This window comes from Ailuropoda melanoleuca, chromosome 9, assembly GCF_002007445.2.
Source record: "Ailuropoda melanoleuca isolate Jingjing chromosome 9, ASM200744v2, whole genome shotgun sequence".
Classification (NCBI taxonomy): Eukaryota; Metazoa; Chordata; class Mammalia; order Carnivora; family Ursidae; genus Ailuropoda; species Ailuropoda melanoleuca.
Window position 1 is genome coordinate 46,406,267 of NC_048226.1, and position 25,298 is coordinate 46,431,564.

The 25,298-nt window shown below is 42.7% G+C and overlaps 1 protein-coding gene across 5 annotated transcripts in view; it reads right to left on the reverse strand.

Moving 5' to 3' along the window:
- Window positions 1-25,298, reverse strand: part of JPH1 (junctophilin 1) — an 86,820-nt gene that overhangs the window by 55,892 nt on the left and 5,630 nt on the right. For all 5 annotated transcript variants that reach the window (XM_019808853.2, XM_034668213.1, XM_019808851.2 and 2 more), the window contains exon 2: window positions 24,241-25,000. In XM_019808853.2, the coding sequence (XP_019664412.2) occupies window positions 24,241-25,000 (760 nt within the window). The remainder of the gene's footprint in view (window positions 1-24,240; window positions 25,001-25,298) is intronic.

Consider the following 25,298-nt stretch of genomic DNA (forward strand, 5'->3'; position numbering starts at 1 on the left):
GGCTCCCCGCTTCGTACCTCGATACTCAGCGCTGGAGATGTTCATTTGTAGAGATCCAGATGTATCTTCCTGCGTCTCAGGCTGATTCCGTGGATATTCCTGCTGGTCTGGTACCTATCCAGCTCAACTCAGGGGACCGGCTGAAAAAGGTGTCCCCTACTCCTCCGCCATCTTAACCTCCCACTGAGAATTGGTATGTTTGATTACTCTGTGCTGTTCAGACTCCCTGTAAATATTATGTAATTTATGCTACAAGCTCCATTTTGCTTTTCTAAAATCCAATAAATTCTGAATTCTAAAACATATCTGGACCCAAAACATCTTGAAAGCAATTACGGACTTGAGGTATGCAACCATTTGTGTTAAAGGGGATAACATGTATATGTGTATGTATAAGTATCAGAAAATTTTATGAAGATACTAACAACATTGGCTGTCTCTAGGAAAAGGAGCTGATTAGGTGGAGTCAGGAATGCGAGGGAGATCTATCACTTAGTCTTCCATTTTGTAACTTTAAAATTTTGAACCATGAACATGAATCATTTACTCAAAAAACAAAGAATATTAAAATTAAAACAAAATCACCACTTATATAAGCACATGACAAAAGCATGATCTGTTTAAGATACATTCTGTTAACAAGTCTTCAGCAGCCAACGTTTATACCACCACTGCCAGTGGATCCCCTTGACTAGTTCTCTTTAGTCGCCACGAACCTGGGCTGTTCTTGGCTCTCACTGTCAGCGTGCCCAGGTCTTTACAATGCTGCCACCTGTGCCTTCAAAATGCCATTTACAATTCATTTCTTAAATTAAGCTTTTGTCTGCCTAACCCACCTGTGGTTACTTCAGGTCTATCTGTCACTCTATAAAACTCATGGTATTGGCTGGGTATATGTTCCCTTATTTGTCCTATCTTTTCTATTACACTGGAAATTCATGAAAGGGGTGATAAAATAATCTGGTTTTGAACATTTTGCTTGGCAGTTTTTCTTACATTGATGGTTAATTATACTGTGTGTGTATCTGGTCTTCCTAATGAGCCTTCCAAAGCCTACCCAAATAATAAATGATAAATACTAGCTAAACTGTTTTAAGCTTATAAAACAAAAAATCATTTCCCAGCAAGGTTTTATAATGAAAATGAAACAAAAAAAATAATCAAGGCAGGCTTCTGAAGACTCAAATACCACCTGTAATGACAACTAGAAGTAGAGCCTGGCTTGACAGGGAGCGATTCTAAATTTCCAAGTGCTGTTATGTGCACTGATGGTGAAGAAAACCCAGTTACATTTTGGTGCTCTTGCACACATTAGAAGGGGTCTAGTAAGAATTACTGTGAATTAAAAACTGCATCTGCTCCCTGTACTGTTAAAGAAATAAGTTCTCTACTAATTGCAATGAGTCCTGAGGACCCAAACTAAGACTCAAAATCTTTAAAAATCATGGGCTACTAAATTTAGAAACAACCCAAATCCTTATATTTCTTAGAATCTTTGGAATCGCATCAAAATGATTTTTGAAAAGGTATACATATTCAATTTAACAATTAATGCAGTTTCTCTTTTTTAAGACAGAAAGCAGAGATTTTTAAAGAGTCAGAGTCTGTCCAATGAAGTAAAATTTCCCTCTGACTATACATTTCCTTCAAGGCCACTGTTTTGGCATTGGTAACAAACTTTCGTATTCAGAACGATTTAAAAAAAAAACTACATTTTCTCTCCTCTTTATCCTTAGAAATTAATTCTACTAAAGAAATTCACTTTTAAAGCATGTCTGCATCATCACAAAATAAAGGCAAAAACATCTATATGGTTATTTGTATATATATATATATACACATATAAATATGCATTTGTTTTAGCTTGATAATCGTAAGGTTTTATTGTTTTTTAAACCAAATATTTTTTTTTAAAGATTTTATTTATTTATTTGACAGAGATAGAGACAGCCAGCGAGAGAGGAAACACAAGCAGGGGGAGTGGGAGAGGAAGAAGCAGGCTCATAGCGAAGAGCCTGATGTGGGGCTCGATCCCATAACGCCGGGATCATGCCCTGAGCCGAAGGCAGACGCTTAACCGCTGTGCCACCCAGGCGCCCCAGGTTTTATTGTTTTTTAAGCCAGAAAAACCTTGGCAAGAATACTAAGTCTCTGTTTTCACTTTACAGATGAAAATACCAAGCCTGGGAAAGTCACAGTTTACGGGATGTGTCCTACCCGCTATCCACTGTGAGGTATACAATTACTAATAGGAACTGGCTGGACAAAACAAGCACAGACCTATAGCCTAAGAAGTTCCGAAACAGGGGTCTGTAGGGAATGCTCAGGAGCAGACAGGAAGATGGAGGGAGCTGGAGAAGGCAGCTCCAGGAGGGGCTGTGGCTGGGGCAAGTTTTATCTTCCATCCTCCAACCGCCTGCGGATCTCTAAGCCTCCTGCTGCCCTCTCCAGCAGAATTTCAGCTGCACCAGCACTTCTGCCCTGTAATGGGCTGTTTACTTGTCTGTCTCACCTCATGACATTATGAGCACCCAAAGGGCAAGTGCCGCCTTTGAAAACCCATTTCTTGGACATGCATCATGTCAGCAGGGAGGAGGCTCTCAATTAACATCCATTAAATGAGCTGGATCTACAAATGACTTCCGGGTCAAAATGCGCCAGGCAGAGCAGGATATCCAGAAGGATGGAGGATGGTAAGTCTAGAAGGGGGAAAAGTTGGCAGGGAGAAGGGCATATGTGGGTAGAAGACAAGAACAAGCAAGAGGCAGAAGGAAAGAGACTTAAGGAGCACATGAGCATTCAAGGAAATGCTCTAGGATGAAGACGAAATAAAAAGAAAGTAGAGCCCATGGACGGTTTCTCAGAAGAAATCATGTGGTTCCCATCCTTAGTCAACACTAAATAAACAGAGACCATGAAACCATAGACTCACATAGTTGGAATGACAGGCTTAGGTTATTTGAACAGTCTTTTGTTCACATGTTTCTGTTAAAAGTTAAGAAATATTTTCACTGCGTACAGCTACTCAGCCTTAAAAGTGACTTTCAAACTCCGCATTTCTTTTGTCCGGTGGGGAGGATTTTACTTAGGAGTTTGCTGCTTGGCAAACATGGCCTCGTCCGTATGTGAAGGGAGCGGCTGCACTGCTGGAAATGAGGCTGCTATGTAAGCTCTGAAAGGTACGAGCCAACCAGTCCAGAGACACACACGAGCACGAAACCCACCAGATCCATTAAACCAAGCAACCGTCAAAAAGGGGAAAACAACATTTTCTATAGAAACCTCATCTGAAAGAATGGAGCCAGAGTTCAGTTAGACACGGTTTTCATTTGTTTACGGGGTTAAAAGGAAATAAATGACTATCGTGGTTAGTATACCTGCATTTATGGCAAAGTGTTTATCTATCACAATTATACCACCAGCTATAACACGGCCCTCTTCAGAGAGAGATGGTAACACAAATCTGCTCAGCAAGAATTGCAAGACGGCCTCACAGATTTATAATGGTAATAAAGCTTTGCGTTTTTGAAAAAGGAGATAACCCCAAAGGTATTTGACCAAAAAATGCACAGTAATCACAAACCTTCAGGAGCACATCAGGAACTGGGTCCCTTGCAGGATGTTCCCTATTGTGCCGCTGTTGCCCCCACACCTGCTTTTGTGCTCTTTTCTCGTGTTCCTTGCTTAGAACGTGCTCTCTCCCATTTCTATTTGCAGAAATCCTCCCAAGGTCCAAGATCCAACTCTAATCCCTTCCACCTGAGGCCTTCCTGATGCTCCCATGTGCAAAAAAAATCCCTTTGTTCTTTTAAATTTCATGCAAGACTAAAAAGATTGAGAGAAACACAACTGACTCTATCATGGCACTTGTTCGTCATCTTGCATCATGGAGATTTGTTACAATGCACTCACTAGTGGAGGACAGCCTGCTTGAGAGCCAGGAAAATCGCAGACTCACTTCTCAACTCCTAGCAGTGTTTACCTCTGGAAGCATCAGCAAGTACTCAGTGTAGTAAAGGACAGTGGTCTGGGGCTTCCCTAATTTGTCACGATGGCCTATGGCATATAGGTCTGCAAGTACTGACTCCTACATCCCTACGTTTTACTCTATTCTTCTCATGTCATTTTGCAGATCGCAAATTTACCCAACTATAAATGGGGGGAAAAGGCTGGTTTCAGTTATTTCCCGAAAGCCTAAACAGACACGCCTTGGAAAAGACATAATGAAGAAGTTTTAATCATCTTACTATAGACATTTCATACTGCTTCGTTTTTATTCAAACATAAACACAGCATGAGGAGGATTTTCTATCTAACTTTCAGGTTATTTCCTCATACTTTCAAGTCTGGCTATTTCTTCTGAAAAGTTGACTGAAGCACTATGAGGTAGGAAAGCAGAAATGCAGGCATGTAGGTGGGTAACTGTGTTGAAAAGAGAAGTCCAGGGGCGCCTGGGTGGCACAGCGGTTGGGCGTCTGCCTTCGGCTCAGGGCGTGATTTCAGCGTTATGGGATCGAGCCCCACATCAGGCTCCTCCGCTATGAGCCTGCTTCTTCCTCTCCCACTCCCCCTGCTTGTGTTTCCCTCTCTCGCTGGCTGTCTCTCTCTCTGTCAAATAAATAAATAAAATCTTTAAAAAAAAAAAAAAGAAAGAAAAGAGAAGTCCAATCAAATCCTGTTTTGCAAGGCAAGACCCAGGACAAAGACACAGGTGTTCAGCTCAAAGCTGTTTAAATTTTCACAGCACACAATGGTGAATGAATCAGGCTGGTCTGAGTCTCAAAAAGGAAACGCGCATCACAAAAATCTGTCTTTATATCCGCGGTTTGCACACACCCTGGAGCCGCCTGCAGGCACTTCAAACAGAGGTGTGGCTCTGTATACCACCCGCTGGGATTTGTCTTCACGTTTATATGTGATGTATTAGGAAAAAATCATTTATGCTATCCCAGAATTTGGGGGAGAACCTCTATAGATATCTTTCTCACTAACCTATGAATGCCAATGAACTTCCACTAACCCCATAACTGAACATGCATATTACTTGAACCTCATAAAAGCCTTGGACAGGGCCTCAGAGACATTATAGCCTCAGATATGCCCAACGAGGCATCAGGAGAACAAGTTCACCTCAAATTTCTCTATGCGCTCCATAGCAAGAGTAAGAGCTCAAGTCTGCACAATGCTTACCAGTGCTAGGCACTGTTCCAGATACTTAACACTTACCAACTCAAGGACGACTCAATTTAACCCTATGAGGAGGCAGTATGAATTATCATGCCCATTTCACAGATGATACAATTAAGGCTTGAAGTTGTTTACTTGAGGCTACTCAGCTCAAAATGTGACAGAGCCAAGACGAGGCTGTTGCGGCTCGGACATCTGTGCTCTTAACTACGAGTCCATACCGCAGAAAGAATTTCCGAAACCACTCTGGGCAAAAATCAGGAGGTCAGTTAAACATTGATTTGAATCGTTTCCCCCTTCTGTCCCTTCTGAGACTCTGCGCTACAGCTCACATGCACTTCTTCCTTGGTTTTCAAAGGCAAAGATGAGGGAGTTAGAGTTGACTTACAAGCCTCTCTTCCTAGGATCAGACCAAAAAGACCAAAAAAAGGGGATGGCATGTTATCAGAGCTCAGACTGTGGGGGCAGAGTCAGGCACAAATCAGCAGCCGTGAGATGGTTCTGCCAGAAACAGGACAGCTTGGACCCAACTGCTGAACAATGCTGGGGGCCAAGAGAAGCCCAGCTCCTACCTGTGAGCTGGTAGCCCCTGGAAGACAAGGGGACTCTTGCAGAGCCTGGCAGGTGCTCCTCCACTGCAGGGGAGGATGCTGCTCTCACTGCTCTGCTCTATCAGGCTCCCCAAGCACTGTGCAGGCCTCGCAATGCACTGGGAGCAAGGGAGGTGGCGTCCTGCAAGTCTGAGGGAGGTCCTCTGAATGTGGGGAGTCGGTGGGGCCACAGGAACCAACAACAACAGAACAGGAGCAGCACAGGAGCTGGAAGGGGAAGTCCAGGACTGGGCTGCAAAGCCTCGGGCCTGGGGACCTCCCTGTAACCTGACTTCTCCCCACTGAAGATAAGGTTCCCAGTTCCTGACCACCCTCAGCTCCCGCTCTTCCTCCTTCTCATTTAGGCTGATGATATAAACCTACCTTATTTACCCTTCCAGCTTCAGTTCTAAGGGAAGCATTTGAATGCCATCCAGGTAAATGGGAGCTGAGCCAAGACAAAGTCGGCCACAGGGAAGGAAACAGACCCAACAGTGCGCCTGGAGGGACCTGCCCTGAGTCACAAGCAACGGAGCCAAAGCAAGCCAGAATGAGCACTGGGCCAAAATCCTACACCGACCTCGCTTCTCCTGAGATTTCCTCCTCTTCCTTGGAACAGCTTTCTTTTCTAGTGATGCTCCCACACATTGTTTCAACCTCCACGTAGCTCTTCTTTAACTTCCAGCTGCACTGCAAATTGTTTACCTATCCATCTCTGCCGCTAGGTTATAAATTTCCTGGAGGATAGGGCCCTAACTCATTTTGGTTTCTCCCCAAACACCTACTCTTTCTGCTTTACACAGAGCAGGTATTCAGGAACCGCTGGTTGAAATAATCACAAAATTTACTCTAACATGAAGCACTTAGCATCCCCTTTCCACTTTAAATCTATTACCTGCTTTAACCCTCAGAATAATCCTGCTAATCTCTGTTGTTGCTCTTTTCCCACGGTGCGGATGAAGGCACATGAGGCCTGAGTCCCATCCTTGACAGCACCGGGATCGGAACCCAGACTGCAGGCCACACACTGCACACACCGCCTCTCCAGGTCCTGGAATTCCAGGAGTATAAGTAACAATAGCATTGTAGCAGGGAAGGGACAAGTAAGAGCTCTTAAACCTCCACACTTTGGTCCTTGCAGCTCCTTCTGCTAGGAAAGCCCTTCTTCTTCCTTCTGTTCCTGGAAATGCCTACTTGTTTCCCCAAGACTGCCGAAGAGTTGCCTCTCGAAGCCTCTCTCAGTTCCTCCAGGTGTTTAGGGAATCCTCTGCTGGCTTCTTATATATCCCGTGCTTTGCTTTGTCACAGCATTTAATACCTGTTGCTTTTCTCCTCCATCTCCTGTCCTAGAAATAGGAGCTCTCAGAGGGCTTGGGCTGTCTTTATACAGTACTCAGTATGGAAGTATTCGACAGCTGCTGGCTGTATCAGTTTATTTAGTATCTATTAAGTGTTACTTCCTATGTAAGGGGCACTCATGCACTAATCAAATTTAATTCTCCTAACTTCTCTCCCCCTTCTTCGGACAAGCAATCTAAGGCTTTAAAAAGGTCACACAGACGATATTTGAGTAAAATCTCCTATCTCAGCCCAGTCTGGCAAGCTCCCAGAGTCTTTCTGGCATCCTGGCCCCCAAACATAAGGCAGGGTCAGTGCCATGGGGAAGAGTGGGATGTTCTTCAGGTCATGTGTGAACGGGTCTCTCGGGGTCTTGCTCCTGGGCGCTGCTCTGAACCTCTTTGGGAAAGGGATACAGTCTCCAGGTGACGAGGGAATCGGACCTCTCAAACTCCAACTCATTCACCGGATTGTCTCCTATCACTCAGGTTTCATGTGTGTGTTATGAGCCCCAAGAAATCAGTGTAACTACAAAGGTCTTTCAGGAACGAATGATCATTTTCATTAAACTTAAAAACTTTTATGCATGACCTCAGCATAAAGACTAAAAATACATATATTTATGTAGTATTGAGCTGATATATGAACTGTCAGAAACCCAATGAGATGTTAGCTTTGTAATGGATTCTAAATCTCCAAGGAAGAAAGCCAACTCAAAAATGAAAAATGAATCAAAACCAAGTATTTAGAGCACCTATCAGGTCTTGAGACCTACGCTGGATTGTGTGGAATGTCTTAGACAGAATTATTTTTATTAGCCATACAGCATACACTAATAAACATAAAGTAGGCCACTGAAGTCTAAAAATGATCTCTTATTCATGATTATTTTCTTCCTGGGTATAAGAAACATTTTATTCTGGGTTTAGCTCTTGTAGTTCTTACTAAAAATGATTCCAGTTAGCTTTAGATTTGTGCCTAATTATTAGGAAAAACTCGTAGTAACTCTGTATGGCTTTACAGTTTGTTAGTTCAGTATTAATTCAGATTTCTAAAAATTATTTAGAATTTAGGTGAGCAGAATTTCATACTAATTACAGAGCCGCAATGGATGGGGAAAACAAAGAACAGGAAAAATTAAGAGAAAAAAAATCTTGAAAATGTCATGAGAAAAACCAGTTATGTACAGTTCATTTTAAGCTCCTGAAAGTCACTACACCTGCTTGGTACAGGGACTGTAAATATACTTATCTGCCTACAAGTTTTATTTATTTTCCTACAAAGAAATCCCTTCTTAATCTCCATGGCTTGAACACTTAAACTTTTACATCCCTGGGTAATTCAGAGTCCTCATCTAGACAAAAATGACAAGGCATGACTCAACGTAATCCATGCTTTTGAAAGAGCAAAAATTTTATAGTTTGACTTATTTAGTAAGTGTTCATTGTTTAGTAAAAATATTTTTTCTTTTCATATTTTCCTGTTTTACGAGACTAAGAAAAACTGTTAACAGACTACACCAGAATACACATGTAACCAGGTTCTTCATAATGGAAAAATCAGACTGCTCAATGGAGAGCCCTGGTACCTCATCAAGCATTCCTGCACCTGCCTGATTTCCAGCAGGAAGAGGGATTTCTCGGGTGGTCAGTCAGAGCCGGCTGAGCTGGGGGCCTTTTCAAGCTGGGACTTGCCACCACCGAGAATTTGCAGGAAGGCTGGACTGTGCTCCTGGACACGCCAGCTCTGGGAGGCTAGGCAGACTCTATTACAAAACAGAGAGGGATCAAACAAAATAAACTTGCAACGAGTGAGAGCAGAGACCAGGGAGCAAAAAAAAAACATAGATGGTCCCATGGAACAGCATCAGCATAAAACAGACCTCTGGTTCTCCCGTGATTTTGATCTTCAGCTGAACCCAAGTGCTCCTTGTAAGACTGCTAACTTACTGCCTACTCTATGTACATAAAATGCCTACTAATGTCCTTCTGGGGGTAGGTCCCAGGTGTTAAGGTCTGGAGTCTGAAACTAGCCTCTTCAGAGTTTTTATACTTTTTGTTTAATTGGTAAGTCAGGTATCTTCATACGAGCCATGTGTTTATTCTCTTGATCTGTTTTATACGTATAATAACTAAGCAAAAATGGAAGATGCCTTTTCCAAGGCAACGAAACTCATAGACGTCAATTTCACTCTTTTATATGCACTTAGTCAAAGACAACAGGCAGCATAAAGAGTTAATGAAAGCTCTGATTATTATGTGGTTGACCATCTAGATACCACGATGGCTACTCTATTAATAGAGTAAATAAAAAATAAAAAGGATTTGCTAATTGGACTTGATTCCAGACAATGGAATTATGCAACAGAGATATTAGTTATAACCACAATCGAACCTTGGTCGGTATCTTGCCTCTCTTATCTTAGTATAAAATAATTCCCTCATTTCCACACATGTTTTACCATCTCTGGTGATTCCTTAGAAATTTCTCAACCCCAGCCCTCTCTAACTCATTTTCCTAACAACTCTATTATAAGCAACTATGTAAATCTTTGATTTTGATGTTTTCATTTCCTTTGGACTCTTAAATGCACAAGGCTTGTAGGTACCATTCTTACAGGAATCTCTTTTTCTTTTGTTCCTCCTTGAAAGTCTATGACTCAAAGATTCATCATCCTTCTCCGCAAAGTGTCACCGCCATTATTTAAGGTCCATGTGTGCTCTTAGCGGACTCTGCTCAGATCCTTAGGGTTTTAACTCTCTTTGTCACAACCATTGATAGACAAGAGAAGTTCTTCTTTGCCACTTTCAAGAATCCAGTTCTTTATGGGTGGATTGATTTGTTCATGTCCTTGACGGTCCAGTCCCATCTTTTGCTACATCCAATCCACCGTGTGCATGACAGCTAAAACCATTCTCCTCAGATGTTGTTTTGCTCATGTTACTAACTTCCTCAGGACTCTGAAACGGTTTCCACTTGTGTATTGCATAACGCCTGATTAGTGCTTTTAAGATCCTTCAATAGTCAGCACCCTTATCTAATTGTCCTCTTCTCTGACCATGACTCAGCTGTACTTTACACCACCCCCCAAAAAGCAAAACACTGTGCGTCTTACAAATGTATACACACCAGCAGGGGCGGGGGGGGGATCCAGGAGGGTTCTGAGTACGTTTTTGTATACACACTGGAAGACTTCTCAAAAAAGGGTGAAGCTCCAGAGTGAAAATCTAACAGAAATGTCAGATTCAGGGTCTCTAGCCTCCCACCTTCCTATTATTTTTATTCTTTTCTACAAACCAACGGCATTAGCTTTCAAGAATTTCAGACTAGCCCCACTACTGCTATCCCCCAATTTACTGGCTTTCTGGATCGTTTTTTTTCTGGGTGGTAGGATGAGGGTGAAAAGGAAGTGTCTGCTTATGAAAGACCCTTGTTTTCAGGTTCTATTGGCCATGGGAGTCCCCAGGGAACATCAACATGGAACATCAGAAGATTAATAAGGCTTTGACACCAAAAGTAATATCCACTCCAGTGAACCACAAGGACACTATTGCCCATAGATAATGAACACTGGTGATCTTTACTGCCTTGAAGCATTTTTCATTCTCTTCAGGCTGTGAGTCATCAGACACGCTATTCTTCCTGCACCTGGCAAAATCTCTGTTGCCTCTGTGACAAATCAGGCCTTAGCTTCCCTTCGAAATATTGCTCAAGGCTCAAATTCCTTATGAAATCATTCCAGACCAATTCCGCCTGGCACCAGACACGCCAATTATCCCAGGAACCCCTTTATTCATGACGTCTCTCTAATTTTTCTCCCCTTTCTCATTGCTCGGCATTCCCGCAGGGCCAGCATCTTGTACATATGAATTTACATAGATTCATATGCATACATGTTTACACGGACACTATTTGGGGGGCAGATGCTGGAGACTTTATTTTCTTCCCTTTGTTGGCTTATGCCTTCTATTTCCTTTGAAATTTCCCTTATTATCGGGCCCTGAAGACAGCGGAGGCTCTGTAACGGTTATAAATATAGCAACTGTAATTTAAAGAAAACTTTTCAAGAGTGAAGTTTAGTAACTGAACTTTAACACCACAAAATTAACACATTACTGAAGATTCCAAAGGAAGACAAAAATGAAAACTCTTACATATGCTCTTCTTTCCCTTGTTTTCATTTATAGAATGAAACATTAGGGACTGTCTGCTCACTCTATAATTAGGCTTTAATCATTCCAACAATGGGTTGAAAGTTATTCTGATTTAGTGAGGAGTAAGAAGAATAACACTTTTGGAAAATGCTTTTCCTGTCAAGTTTGTACGGTAACATGAAAAAAACAAAAAGACCTCACAATATTAGTATTGGTCAAGAAAAAAGTTTTTGGAGATGCTTTATGGACAGGTCAATCCTTTTCAATTCCTGTAAGGCTGACCATTTAGGCATTTACGTCAACTACTTCAAAACCTGTGTGGAAGGAGGTAGGCACTAATTAACAGCTGACTGAACGAACTGCTTTGTGTTATCATTTAACTACTCCCTGTGGGTGTAAGTTCTCTCCAAGCAACCCGAAGCTTGTGGCGGGGTCAGGCGCATACTTCCTTTCTCCCACTTCAGCTCTCATGTGGTACTAAGTGTGTCAACCTTTAACAATACCCCTGAGATGACCAAAAATGACTGGTATGTGAGCTGAGCTCCTGGAATGCTTACAGGTACTTCAAAAATCATTTTAATTTAGGTTATATGTCCCTAGCTGTAATCCTGTTCTTAACAGCTTACACAATGGGACATTTTCCCTTTCAGTGCACCATCTTCTGATGGAGGACGAGTCTGGAGGTGGAAAAGTAAAACATTAGTGATGCTTCACTATGTTTACCAACTGAATACTTTCTATAAGAAATATTGTTGGTATAGTTAGGTGAAGACAAGTTCAAAACAGCAGCGGAGGCCCAGACTTGGGCTTTCTGTGACAGGGTGGTCCACAGTCTCCCACTTCCTCATCCCCATGGATGAATTTCTCCCTCATCCCTTCTATTGATGAGAGATCCAGAAAGACGAGTTTGCTTAATATGCTTGAAATAAATGACCCACATTTCAGGAATGATGAACCTTTTCACGAAACTTACTCAGGAGCATTAGAATATCACACGCACGAACATCTTAGATTTGCCTCTGTTCCTCACCCACTTCTTTGATCCATCAATTTCTGCTAATTTTGTCTCCTGCTTCTCTACTATCCATGCCCTTGACTGACTGGGTCTTTACCATCTCGCCACAGACCAGGCCTCCAGTCTTGGCCCCACTTAAATCCATCTCAGACAGACGGTTCCCAGCTCCACTTCCTTCAAAGACTCCCTAAGACCAACAAGAGCAGGCGATCCAGCCCCCAAACCTGCATGACTTCATTTCCTAGCGTATCTTAACCCTCATGTACCAACCTTCAGTGTGCCTCGGAATAACTGGGGAAGCTTGCAGAACACATGAGACGTCAGCACTGGGTGGGAGCCAGGAATTTTCAAATGCCCCTTGTGATCTGCTGCAGGGGGTGTGGGTGGAGAAGCCCCTCTATCCAACTGCTGCTAGAACTTACTCTGTGCACTTTCATCCCACTCTGTCTTCCTCAGGATGTTCCTTCTGTCCGGAGCCTCCATGCCACCATTTGCTTTCTGCGGAGTCTCAATGGACTCTCCACAGCACAGTTTCAGCCCTTCAGCCCCACATGTGTTTCGTGTTCTTCCTTCTTCTGCATTTTCAGTTTTTCTTAGAATTCACCGTACTAAACTGATATTGTCTGTTTATGTTTGTCTCAGCCCCAAGATTTGTGGCTATTGAATGAATAATATCGGTTAAATGAAACGGGCAAAATGAAGCATGTGACAAAATAATACTGCTCCCAGATGGATCTTCCTTTAGGAGCCTAAGGCAAGCGCATGGGTAAGAGGAAAAAAAAAAATCCTACCCCAATTCTCAAAATCGAGTGGACATTAAAGGCTTGGGCTCTGATGTGATGCTGCCTACAGTCTGCCCTACATAGGTCATCTACCTGTTTTTGCGAACTTTCTATGTCCGAGTTTCCTCCTGACTAACGGGGTGGCTGCTGCGATTAGGTGAGATGACAGAAGCCAAGTTCACGGCACGGGTTCAGGCACTAGGTAACCACTGAACCATGTCAGTTCTGTTTGTGGTCAAGAGGCATCGCTCGATTGCTATCCTCAGATCCAAAGGGGAAGGGTGCTTGCACTAGTGTGTCATATACGTGGGGGAAATGTTTTGCACTGTCTACACTGCTTCCACATTTGCAAACATGGCCAAAAAATCAACTTACTGCAGGATAGCTCACTTTGATGCTTCTGTAGCCAAATGATGCTGAGATTCTGCTACCATCAAAAATCGTATCTTATAGAATCTATGCAGAAATAGTTTAAGTTCAAATGTGATTTAAATTAGAATTATTTACCTATTGAAAAAATCTGATAGTATTTTTTTTTTTTTTTTTTTTAGAAAGTACCAGTCATCTTCTTAGCACTATAAAATTCTTATCTATGTATACTCTGTTGCTAGCATTGCTACTGTCAGGGGTAAAAGTCCCTATAGGAAGACACATTCTGTTAGGTTTTCTTAATTCAGTCCTATATGGACCTTGCGCATGATCACAAAAGACTAACAGAGGTCAGGCAAAGGAAAGGGGCCTGGGTGTGAGGGCATTCCAGGCAGAGAGGGCTTGCTTGTGCAAGAGCACAGGCAAGTGACAAGCTCACCCAGGTGAGTTAGGTGTTTCCCCGTGGGTCCCTCCACGTCCCAGCCCCACTTGGCGCACAGTACCAGCCTGCTGCACAGGAGTGCTGTGAACTCCCCAGGGTATTTGCTCTTAATGACAAGTTTTGTTTCTTATTCATCTTTGTATTCCTAGAGCCTAGTGCCATGTTTGGATAGGGCTGGCACCAAATAAATGTTTGCCAAATGATGTTTCTTTAGCACAATAATTTGTGAGAATGTTATTTTGTTCCAGTACATTGCCAAGAAAGAAACAGGCCAACAGATCTTGCTCACTGGGTAGGTCCTTTGAGCATAAGTCTTAGAAAGCATAATTTCACAAATTCAGGAATAGACTTTCTGATACCTGAATTGCATTGTCCTAAAGCAATAGGTTCCTCCTGGTTACTGAATGTGAGAATTGCTTTATTTGTACTTCTTAAGAAGAGCTGCATCTAGCATCATGTACATGGAACTCCTCTTTCTGCAGTGTGCCCCATAAATGTCTTTGTTCCTCAGGGTTTGGGTCTGAGCTCTTTACGTGTGGTACAAGTCTGAATTCCAGGTCATTATTCCCTTTTGTCTTTAGGGCCAGCATCTCAAAATTCAAGAAGTCAAAATCCAAACTCATCTTCCTCTCTAAACCTGTACTTTCTTCTCTGGTCCCTGTGTGAATAAACAGTACTAGCACCCATCCAGCTGGCTGAGCCTGAAACTTGGGGGTCAGTCTGACTCTGCCTCTTCTAGGTTTAACACATTTATTCAACCAACCATCAAGTCCTACTGAGTCTGCTGGGGAGGCTATCACCCATACATGCGCTTCTTTCCATCCCCACTGTCACTGCTTAGCTCAGCCCATAGGTTCTTACCTAGATTACTAGTTAGCAGATTACTACTTAATCTGCCTCCACGTTTCTTGCCCTTTGCTCTTCCCAGTCCCTACACCACCTGCATCCAGAGTGATCTTTATAAATACGACCATGTAATTCTTGTGCCTAAAGCTATCAGCTCTCCCCGGTCTTTGTGATAATGTCCAAACTCCCCCTTATAAGTCAGTGAGCCCCTACTTACTTCTCCGTCTTATCCCTCAACACCCCCCCACACCCAGTAGCCTCTTTTCAAGCCATATTTTCGCTCCATACCAAACATTTTACAGTACGCCAAATACATGTGGGCCATTATCCTTTGCACCCTTCTCTTTTTCTGGAAAACACCTACACATCCTTTGGTTTTCAAGCTGGATACCACCTGCACAATCATGCCTCCAGTCCCAGGCTATGATTAAGCTCCTCCTATGTGCTCCCTAAGCTCAGAGCAAGGGGCCAACCACCTGAGAGATAACTGCATTTTTATCTGTCCTAACACGTGACCGAAAGGACTGGATCGTAATCATTATTTTACATTAACATAGTTTGTCATCGATTTATATTATGAGTGATTAAAATTAATATTTCATGGAGATAAAAACCAAGCCTTATGAAATGAACTGGTAACTTAGTGTCTTTTCTGCAAATCCAGACCAGGGTGTTAATCAATGCATTAACTAATGACCCTTCCACTGCATTTGCCTCTTTGCAAGATAATCTATCAGTCGCAGCTCAACTGGTTCTCAGATCACTGGAGTGAGCAGGAGGGATGGGAATGGGTAACAAGGGCTGGTGGAGGGTGGGTATGGTGCCTCCATTCCTACTCCTGAACTCGAAACTCCAGCTTCTGTGGGATTTCTCCTCAACACATTTTGACTAGTAGGCTCCCCACATGAATATCAAACCTTCCCCTTAATGGATGGAAGTGAATGTAAGAAATCCTGAAAAGTAATTCAACAACTCCCACAGCAACGTAAGAAACTAAACAGAGAGGGATCTCTGGACCAAGCCACCTGAGATCAAAACTTGATGGACCAGACGCAGCAAAACTCGGCAAAATTTTAACCTTATTCAGAAGTTTTCAAAAACTAACAAAAATACAGCAAAGTTATTTGTTAATCTCTGGCATAATCAATTATTTTAAAAATGCTAGAAAATGAATTAATGTATTTTACTTGGCTTGAATATGTTTCTTTTGGCACAAAGGGAAATCCTAAGAAGATTTGACTTCAAAGAGTCGCACTCTTTTGCTGGCTATCTTGAGCCCTTAAGTATTAATTAAATTCCCGATAAAGAAGCTTATTTTGCATTGAGCATATTATACGAATAAATGTGAAACACCAACTGAAATAGAAGGACAAAATTATTAAAAGCTTATTTGGTTTTACTCTCAAGAGGCCGTTGTACTAAAGCTGAATGACTTACATAAATACCTTTGGCATTTGTTGGATCCTGTTCCCAAACACAATGTTCATATTTCATCTATAATAAGAAAAGCATCTCAAAGATTTGCAAGGCACTAGTCTTGCAAGCGTCCAGTTTGGTGTCTTGAGTCAAGTGAGATTGGCAGCGTCAGCTTAATCCATAATGGAAAGTTGTGCGCGGGGCGCTTGGGCTGCCTGGCAGCTGCGGCTCAGAGGAGTCTCCCAGCTGTGTTAGCATGCACACAGAACGCTGTCTCTTGCCCGAAAACAGAGTATCTCCAGGTCAAGGCTAGAAGTTGTATGGGGCACACGGGATGGAACATGAAGAGTATCACACCTTTGGCGTTCTGGGAAACACAGTGCGGGGGGGGGGGCTTTCGGTACAAAGGAAGCTATACTAGAAAGTAACTGCTGCTTTAATTCTTCATATTTACAGAATCAGGAAAAATGTCATGCTTTGGAGATAAATGAGCTCGAATCTGCTGCAGTTTGTACTGTCTAAGCAAACTCTGATTTCTATAGTTAAAACAAGGCCAACACGTGTCCCCAAAACCTAGCTTATTATCTCCCTGGAACGTTGCTTTTTCCCTCCAGTCTTCGCAGCCAGTTTTCACCAAGTAGGTTTCTGCAGAATTCAACATCACCTCATATCCCATTCATACCACATACAGACAGCATCTTCTCCTTATGCTCTTGGCTTAATCAAAGTGGAGATGTTTTTAACGGCCCACGAGTCTGGATAACTGTGACCCTCCCATTGTTATGGCATAAGACCCATTTTCATTAAATTTGTATTGCTTGAACCTACTTGTTCATCATTAAAACACACGCCCCCCCCCCAACTCAAGGCCTCATTTTCTGAATGGGCCTGGATGTGGGAGGGTTGGATGAAGGGTTTTTAAAGAAAGGTCTTCAGAAACAAGATACCCTAAGAAAGTTTTACAAGGTTCCCATAACACAGTATGTTCCCATGTTATGTGTAATGACCTGCTAAGCATGAGGTACTCTAACATCAGAGCTGAAGGAGAGAAGCCAGGTATGTTCCTGTCATATCCCTGGAGTTCCATCCTATCCAAGCTTTACCCCTTGTTTGGGGGCAGGACAGAGCAGATGCCTCAGTATCTTTCTGGTTTCAGCTGCTCCCTCTGCACACCCACACAGAAAATCCTCAGTGACTGCTGGGCCCATGAAGAAGTCCTGGGCCCCTCAATACAGAGAAGTACAGCTTTCTTTAAACAGCCTGGACAAGAATGTGAGGAAATTAGAGCAGGCTCTTCACTCTTGCCCATGGGAAATGGGCATTCTTTGGTAAAAAGGAGAAACATGTGTTTAAAATTTTTATGTGCAATACAAAAACTATAATATGCCAAAGATAATGGTGACCTACGCTAGCATACCTACACAATATGAAGATAAGAATCTTTATTACCCTACATTGTCTTCAGAACATTACCCTGGCATAGCTTGACACAAATACATATGCCATTTCCTTGCTCAGTTTCTTTTCAATCTTAAAAAATATAATCGCCTGTTGACCGCGTATTGACTTCAGAGATCTGAGGCTAGGAAAGGGGGGGGAGTCTTGATCCATGCTCACATCTAAACACAGGTGGTCGCGCTTGGTGGATTTAACTCCATTCCTTTTGCTTCTCCCTATTTCTCCTCCCCAAGCCTTCCTTCCCTTCCTTTTTCCTTCCTCCCTCCATCTTTACCTCTATCCCAGTCTGGCTTCTTGGTCATCTATCAACTGCCACTTTGGGGAATGACACTTGTACGATGGACACATTCTCCAAAACATGAACTGATTATGGTGGTTCACAGTTTACATACTAAAAGCCCTGTGATATCCACTCTCTCACTCTTAAGACAACCCTCCTGAAGAAAGAGGCAACTATCAATCCCTATTCACAGTAACTTTTCTGGACCTCAGCCTGCGCGTATTAACCAAGCCTCGGGAATCTGTTTGTAGAAGGGCTAGTGATAACAGGTGGAAAAGCCTGACAGGCAGCAAAGGCTGATAGGGAAGAGCACCAGAAGTGTAACTAATGAAAATTGTTAATGCTCTCAACACTGAATTCCCACATTTTAGGTGATTTCCCCCCAGATTTCTTTGCCTGTTTAACAGCTTCTTCATTAAAATGGCTTACAAGACATTACCTTCCTGCAAAAATCACTTATGCTAAAAACTGAACATTCACCAGAGCTCCAGGAAAAGAAATAAAAAACTCACGGAAAAAATAATTTTAAAAATACGAAAGGACTACTAACACTATAGAAAAGAAACAGAATAAACCAGAATTTTGATTTGCAAAAGAGAACTAGAATCCGTTTGTCCAAGTGAATTTAAGAATTTCAAATTCCTGGCCCTTCACAATAACTTGGCAGGGATTGAGCCTTTTCCCTAAAATTGGTAAAAGTTTAATTTGGATCCATAATGTGCGCTGACTCATGGTCGACTCTGGGTTTTAATTACTAATAAGCGAACTGTGAATCAAGTCAAGTAATTCTGTAAGGAACCGTTCTATTGAACACTATCATTTGAGCTCAAGAAAAATGGCCAAAAAAAAAAAAAAAAGGTAAGACAAGAAAAACCTTCAAAAGGGAATAAAGACAGCTAAACATTTAGCAAACAGAGTCCTTAAAAGCAGTAAGCTCTTACGTTCTGACCAATCACATATTTTGGTGATGTCAAATAAGTAGGATGAGCTAATATTTTTATAGTGAGTTTAAGTTGACTTCCTGGACTTTCCAGATCTGTTTAAGGGAAGCACTCACTTGTGTCACTGGACCAGCTCATCCCTATGAAGAATGGAGATAAGAGTCTGGCTTAACCTCAAGTTCTTATTCCCTCGCCATGCCTTAGTAATGACTCTTTAATGATGTTGACATAGCTAAGGAAAAGCATACCTGTAACACATACTTCTGCATTTTCTGTTCTTCCTTGATTATTGCCAGATTATATCATGATGAATTACGAGCGCTATGTTTCCTTCCTCTAAAGCTGGTTTATAAATGCCCAAGAAAACAGAATTAGAAGCCCTGGGAGTGTGTACAGCCTAAGCAGTGAGAATTTAATTCACTCATTCATCAAATATTTACCAGAGCCCTTATGAAAGTGCTGTGATCTAAACTAGCTGCTGGGTGCATGAAAGTGAGCAAAGCTGCCTTCGGGGTCTGGCTTTTCGATCTAGTTGGAGAAAGAGATACCAAATACACTGAAGTACGACGACAACTCAGACAAATGGGCATTTAGGTGGAAGGGGGTGGCAGTGGGGTGGGGGCGTGTGGCCTTAGGGAAATCTTCCCTGAAGAGACTTGATGCCTAAGGCGGAAGACGGAGCAAGCCGGAGGGGCTAGCTGGGGCAAGGGCCACCAGACGGAGGGAGGGGATGAGCACAGACTTCCCTTAGAACTGAAGGAAAGCCGTGGTGGCTGAATCATTCAGGCCGTGGAGGAAAGAGGGAGACTGTTAAGGAATTATATCTTTTTAGAAGAAAAATATGGGAAATAATATTTTTCGGGTGGGATTTTTGGGGGAAAAAGTGTCATTTTTTTTATATTAAAGTCCAAAATTGGCAACATGGAATCAATCTCTAGTTCTGAAAGCAGGTACGGCAAGTTTGGCTGTGCAGCAGCTCCCCTGAGCTGCAGGCCTCCACATTCTATCTGGTGTTTCCATCCCCTTGTACAACTACATCTGTGACCTGTGCCGGGCCCAGCAGGGCTAGGGCTGGGCCAGACACAGTCCAGGGCTCCCTCTCAACATTACCTGTCTTGGGGCTGCTGTCACCACCTGAAGTTTGGGAGAGACTGGGAGCAGTAGTCACTGACAGTTCACGGTAGTCTCGGAAGCCTGTCCAGCCACACACCCTCCCAGCTTCAGTGAGGCCGGCCACAGAGTCAGAGAACAGTGGTCCACTCTATCCTCCCACTTTATTTTCTTTCTTCTAATCTGTGTGATACAACGAAGCCAGCCTGTGGTTCTCAAGTGCTCGAAGACAACCCTCCCCCATCCCTGTCACCTGCCATCTTCTGTCCTTTAGCATGATAATCATGTCCTCTGGGGCTCAGAGTCTACAAAGCTCTTCTTCTGTCTACATCCTTTTCTAAATTATCTATTCTTTTCCACAGAAGTATGGGTCTCTAAGGACCACTTACTGGCTACCTCAGCGAATGCCTCCTTAAAATATTCTTCTTCAAATTCTTCCTTAAAATATTTTTCTCAAGGAATAGTATTTTGAACATCTCTTAGGCAATGACTGAGCACAAGAGTTATATGGAGTAAGACTGACCAAATGAGAACTGTAATCAAAACAAGAGGAATAGTGGGGTCATCTTGGGCAGAGCTGTGGTCTCCGCCTCTGAACGTGAGGGGCTTGAAATATTCAGAGTTGCTCCCCTTCCTCTGGAACATTTCTTAAAATACAAGGTTGAGACATTTTCTCAATTCCAGGGATCATTTTTACGCACAGGACCAAGACAAAAAGAGATGAAAACATTTTGTTACATCCTATAGTCATAGTACTTTTTAGATCAGAACAGAGACCTGAAGAAAAGTTACAGGAGTTAGCAAATTATTAGTGTCCCTTAGAGTTGTCACTCTTTAAGTGCTAACCTGCTAGTAAACAATCAGTATCTACTAATTTTCTATCTGCTGCATTATTTCTACTATCTACTAACTGTTACGTGATCCTCACATTCCCTTTTCGATGAGAAGCAAGCAGGGGTCCGTAATAAACCTTCTGAAATAAGCCTCCTGTGCGTTTCCTGTGGAGACACACGACTCCCTCTTCAAGGAAGCAAAGGAAAGGTCCACAGACCTTTTTGAATCTCTGGGCTGAGGTGGTTGGTTCCATGTCTCCTGATTCCCCTGAGGAGGTTACCATTATTTTCTCTCAAAGCTAACGTGAAGCTTTGCTTCAAGCTAATATAGGGTGATGGCACAAAAATGGATCCATTTTCCTGAGACTTAAACAAAAATTCTCCGTAGCCTAAGAAATAATAGCAATAGAATAGTGATTAGCACTACCTGGGTGGCAAACTGAGATGCTCGGTAACTATTACCATCTCCCTCTGTTGCTAATGGAGAATGAGGGATTTTTAGAGCTGAAGCTCCCAGGAGCCTTACTTTCTAGTTGTTATCCTACCATGACCAGGGCAGGACCAGGGGGAGAGTGTCACCTACATTCTTAAATTTTTGCTACTTTTAAAACCAAAACATTAATGGTAACTACTGGAGGATCCAGGAAGGACTGAGCAGACATTCGGGCATTATAAAAAGCCATGGTTTATGACAATATAGTAAGAAGTCTGTTCTCCAGCCAGCAATCTCCAAAACCTTAATGGACGCTTTTTCTCTATTAAAAAAAACAAAAAGTTTTAATTATTTATTTATTACTTTTTTAAAGATTTATTTATTTCTGAAAGTGGGTGAGTGAGAGCGGGGTCCGGGGAGGGGGAGAGGGAGAGAAAGAATCTCAAGCAGACTCCCTGCTGAGCGTGGAGCCCGCCTTGGGGCTCAATCTCATGATCCCAAGATCATGACCTGAGCCAAAATCAAGAGTCACATGCTTAACCAACTAAGCCACCCAGGTGACCCAAAAAAGTTTTTAAAAGAATGTAGAACTTTAAGTTCAGAGCTACTGAAGGGGACTGTCAGTCCCTCAGCTACTTTCTACAAAAACAAGTGACAAAACTCTGTATCTGAAGTAGTTATTAAAGCAAGGAATCTGGAAAGAGGAGTAACATAGTGAAAGTAAGACATAAAAGGTTGAGTATTTTGTCTATTGCATCATCCAAACAGTAAACACTTCACATGGGATCTACCCTCTTAACAAATTTTTATGTGCACAAATCACATAACTACATGCACAATCACCTTGCTTAACTGAAACTTTAGAGCTGTTGAACAGCAGCTCTCCATCCCCCCTTCCCTCCAGCCTCTGGCGACCACCATTTAACTCTGTTTCTAGGAGTCTGACCATGTTAGATACCTCATTTAAGTGGAATCATGCAATATTTGTCCTGTGACTGGCTTATTTCACTTAGTATAATGAATTGAGCATTTGCAAAATAGCTAAGTGAAATATTTATGAAGCAGTTAACTGGCTAAAAGTATATTTGCTGATTATCAACTATGTAATACAGTACTCTCAAACTACATTACCATCCCCAAAACACTTTCAACAGAGGGGATGTGGCTAGGACTTGGGTAAGAGTTTTATGATACTAGTATAATCAGAGATCCTTGCATTACAAGAATTTCCCCTTCATTATTTAGATTCCTCCAATTTAAACTAACCATAAAAGTCAATAATTAAAGCAAGTGTAAGAAAATCATTTGCTAGAGTGTCCTGCACAGGTGTACTTTCCATCTGCCGAGATCGAACCGCCTCTACCAGGTCACTGGGTTGTAAGGTGAAAACAAAGGGAAGAATCCAAGAGTGCATTTAAAATTAGAGGCCAGGGCATAACCAAAGGTATATCACTAGCTCTAAAAGTTAGCTGAGAGCCAGGGGAGCCAGTAAGATTAGATGTGCCAAGTATCCCATCTATAAGCACACTGAAAAGCAAGTAACGCAACGCTCAGTGATCTGGGAAAACTATGATCTAAGATAAAGGATGCTCAGCAGAGAAGAGAGGTGAGGCCCTTCCTGAAAGTCTGTGCTGATCAACAAAAAATATTAACTTTAAAACACGATGAGTTTGGGATGAAGATGGAAACCCTGAAGACTTTTACTGTATATCTCAATATAATGCAAAAAATAAGACCGTAGTGCTTCAGGTACTAAGAAGTAAACAGCTGCCATAAAATATATTTTTTTAATAGAAACTTCGTAAGTCTGAAAGTATTCTGTTGAACCACATGAGACTGCCATTTTTTGAACACCAAAAGGTCCAAATATCAGTAGTTTCATATGGCTCAGCCAAAGCAAAGGAGGGTTCATTTATTCAATGCTAAGAATAAAAATCTGAAGGCATGCTAATATTTTGTGGCTTTGAAAGAAGGCTTACTTCTATGAGAAAATATTACTGAAGCAGGATAAGATAAATGCCTCAAGTCATACAAAGCTGTGGCCAGTCATTGGCCATGTAAATAAGCCTAAAAATAATATTTTCCATTTATAACCATCCTTTTTTGTCTACAATAAGACAATTCTATTCCCAATAGATTTCTCCATCCCTCTCACTGGATCCCTGAACCCAGCTATTAATGGTAAAACTTCAGGCACATAGTCCTTCTGTGCCCACATACACCCCACTTCTCAATCTATAATTCACCGCTTTCTCCTACTCACTCCATCCCCTCTCTACTGCTCTACTTTCTTGCAACTTTGGCACACTGACAGTCCCATCTGTCCATGTCAGGTTCCCCCCACCCCCTTCCTTTTAATACTCCAGTGATCTAATCACGCCTGCTTAGAATGTGGCAATATGTATGAGCCTTAGTCCCTCTGCCATTCCCATATTAGCTGAGCTCTGTTGGGTTTTTTTTTTCTTTTGCAGTGATATTTTATTTTTTTAATTATTACTTTTTAAATTTTGGGTAGTTAACGTACAGTGCAATATCGGTTTCTGGAGTAGAATTCAGTGATTCATCACTTACATACAACACCCAGGGCTCACCATAACAGGTGCCCTCCTTAACTTGGGTAGGAGCTCTGTTGTTTTAAAGAATGCATGCAAGATTTGGTCTTGTAACTTTCCATTTCTGCCATATCTAGATTTTTATGCCTTCTTAAACAACAACAACAACCAACCAACCAAAAAACACCCCTGAAAGTAACTTTCTGAATTCCTGGTAAAGCACAGGGTCTGAGCGACCTGACGTTAAGTATCAGGGAAATAATTCGTAACAGGAAGGGGATCTCAATGTGCCTTCAACATTTCGTGATGATGGTGTTTCAGAACAGTGCAGGTACATTTCTGACTCATTCCATTGCACTTCATCATTTTCTAACTTTGGTTCTGGCAGTTGTACAGGCTCTTTGGTGAGGTTACCAACAGAATGACAAACATAATATTTGATATCCCACTGTTTTGAACGACCAGGCACAACCACCCACCCAGCACTGACATACCTTGAATTTGCTATTTCCACTTTTGTTCTTGCCATGGCAGCTGCCCTTTGCGCGCCTTCAATTGCTCTGTCCACCTTCTCCCTAGTTTTTGTATTTCTTATTGGTATGAGCTGCTTCCTTATTCCACGGACCAGAATATTATTTTTGTATTTTCCCTCTTCTTTGGAGCCGTCAGGAAACACGGTGCAGCCATACCCGTGCCTCTTGTTATTTGCCCACTCGCCTTCATACTTCATGCCGTTGGAGCGCTCGCTAATGCCGAAACCATTGCGCTTGTCGTTCTTCCACTCGCCCATGTAGGTTTCCGTGGTGGTGGCGTCGACGTGGTCTTCCACCGGGCAAAAATCACAATCTACGTCACCGAAGCTGATTGTGGAGTTGGCATCGCTAGAACTGATTCTACTCATGGCCGCGTCGCTGCGGACTGAGCTGCGCTTACTGGAGATGGAAGACTTGGATTCGGACTTGCGAAGTTTCATGCTTCCGAGAAGGGAGCCCCTTCGGAAGAGGCCGCCCTTCTTCTTGCCCGCGAGTTCTGCGTCGGCATGGAAGTTGAGCACGAAGCCGCCGCGGGTGCCGGCGGGACTGTCCGCAGCGGCCGCGGCATCGTGGAGCACGCTGCCGTTGCTCTGCTCGCTGCGCAGCGAGGCCATAGAGGTGCGCAGCGGCGAGCGGATCACCGTGGCCATGCCGTAGGGCACGCTCTGGCGCACGCCGTAGCCATGCCGCATGCCGCCGGCCCACTGGCCCTGGTAGGTACCTTCGAGAGACCGTGAGAAAGCACAGCGTGAGTCGGGGACAGAAGGGATGCCATCTCGGCCGCAAGCACCCGGGTGCGCCCCGGGAGAGCCTGGCGCATAGAGCAGGCAGGCCCACGGTCAAATCCCACACACTTCCACGTCAACTTTAAGCGCTACTTTTCGTCCATTTGTGAATTCCCGCCCTGTAATTTTGTGTCTATGGTTTTAATGTAATTGCATAGCATTTTCCAATAGTCTGGTAACTTTTCATTTAAAAATTTTATACGAGTGTTTCAGATGAAACCACTATTTTCTAAT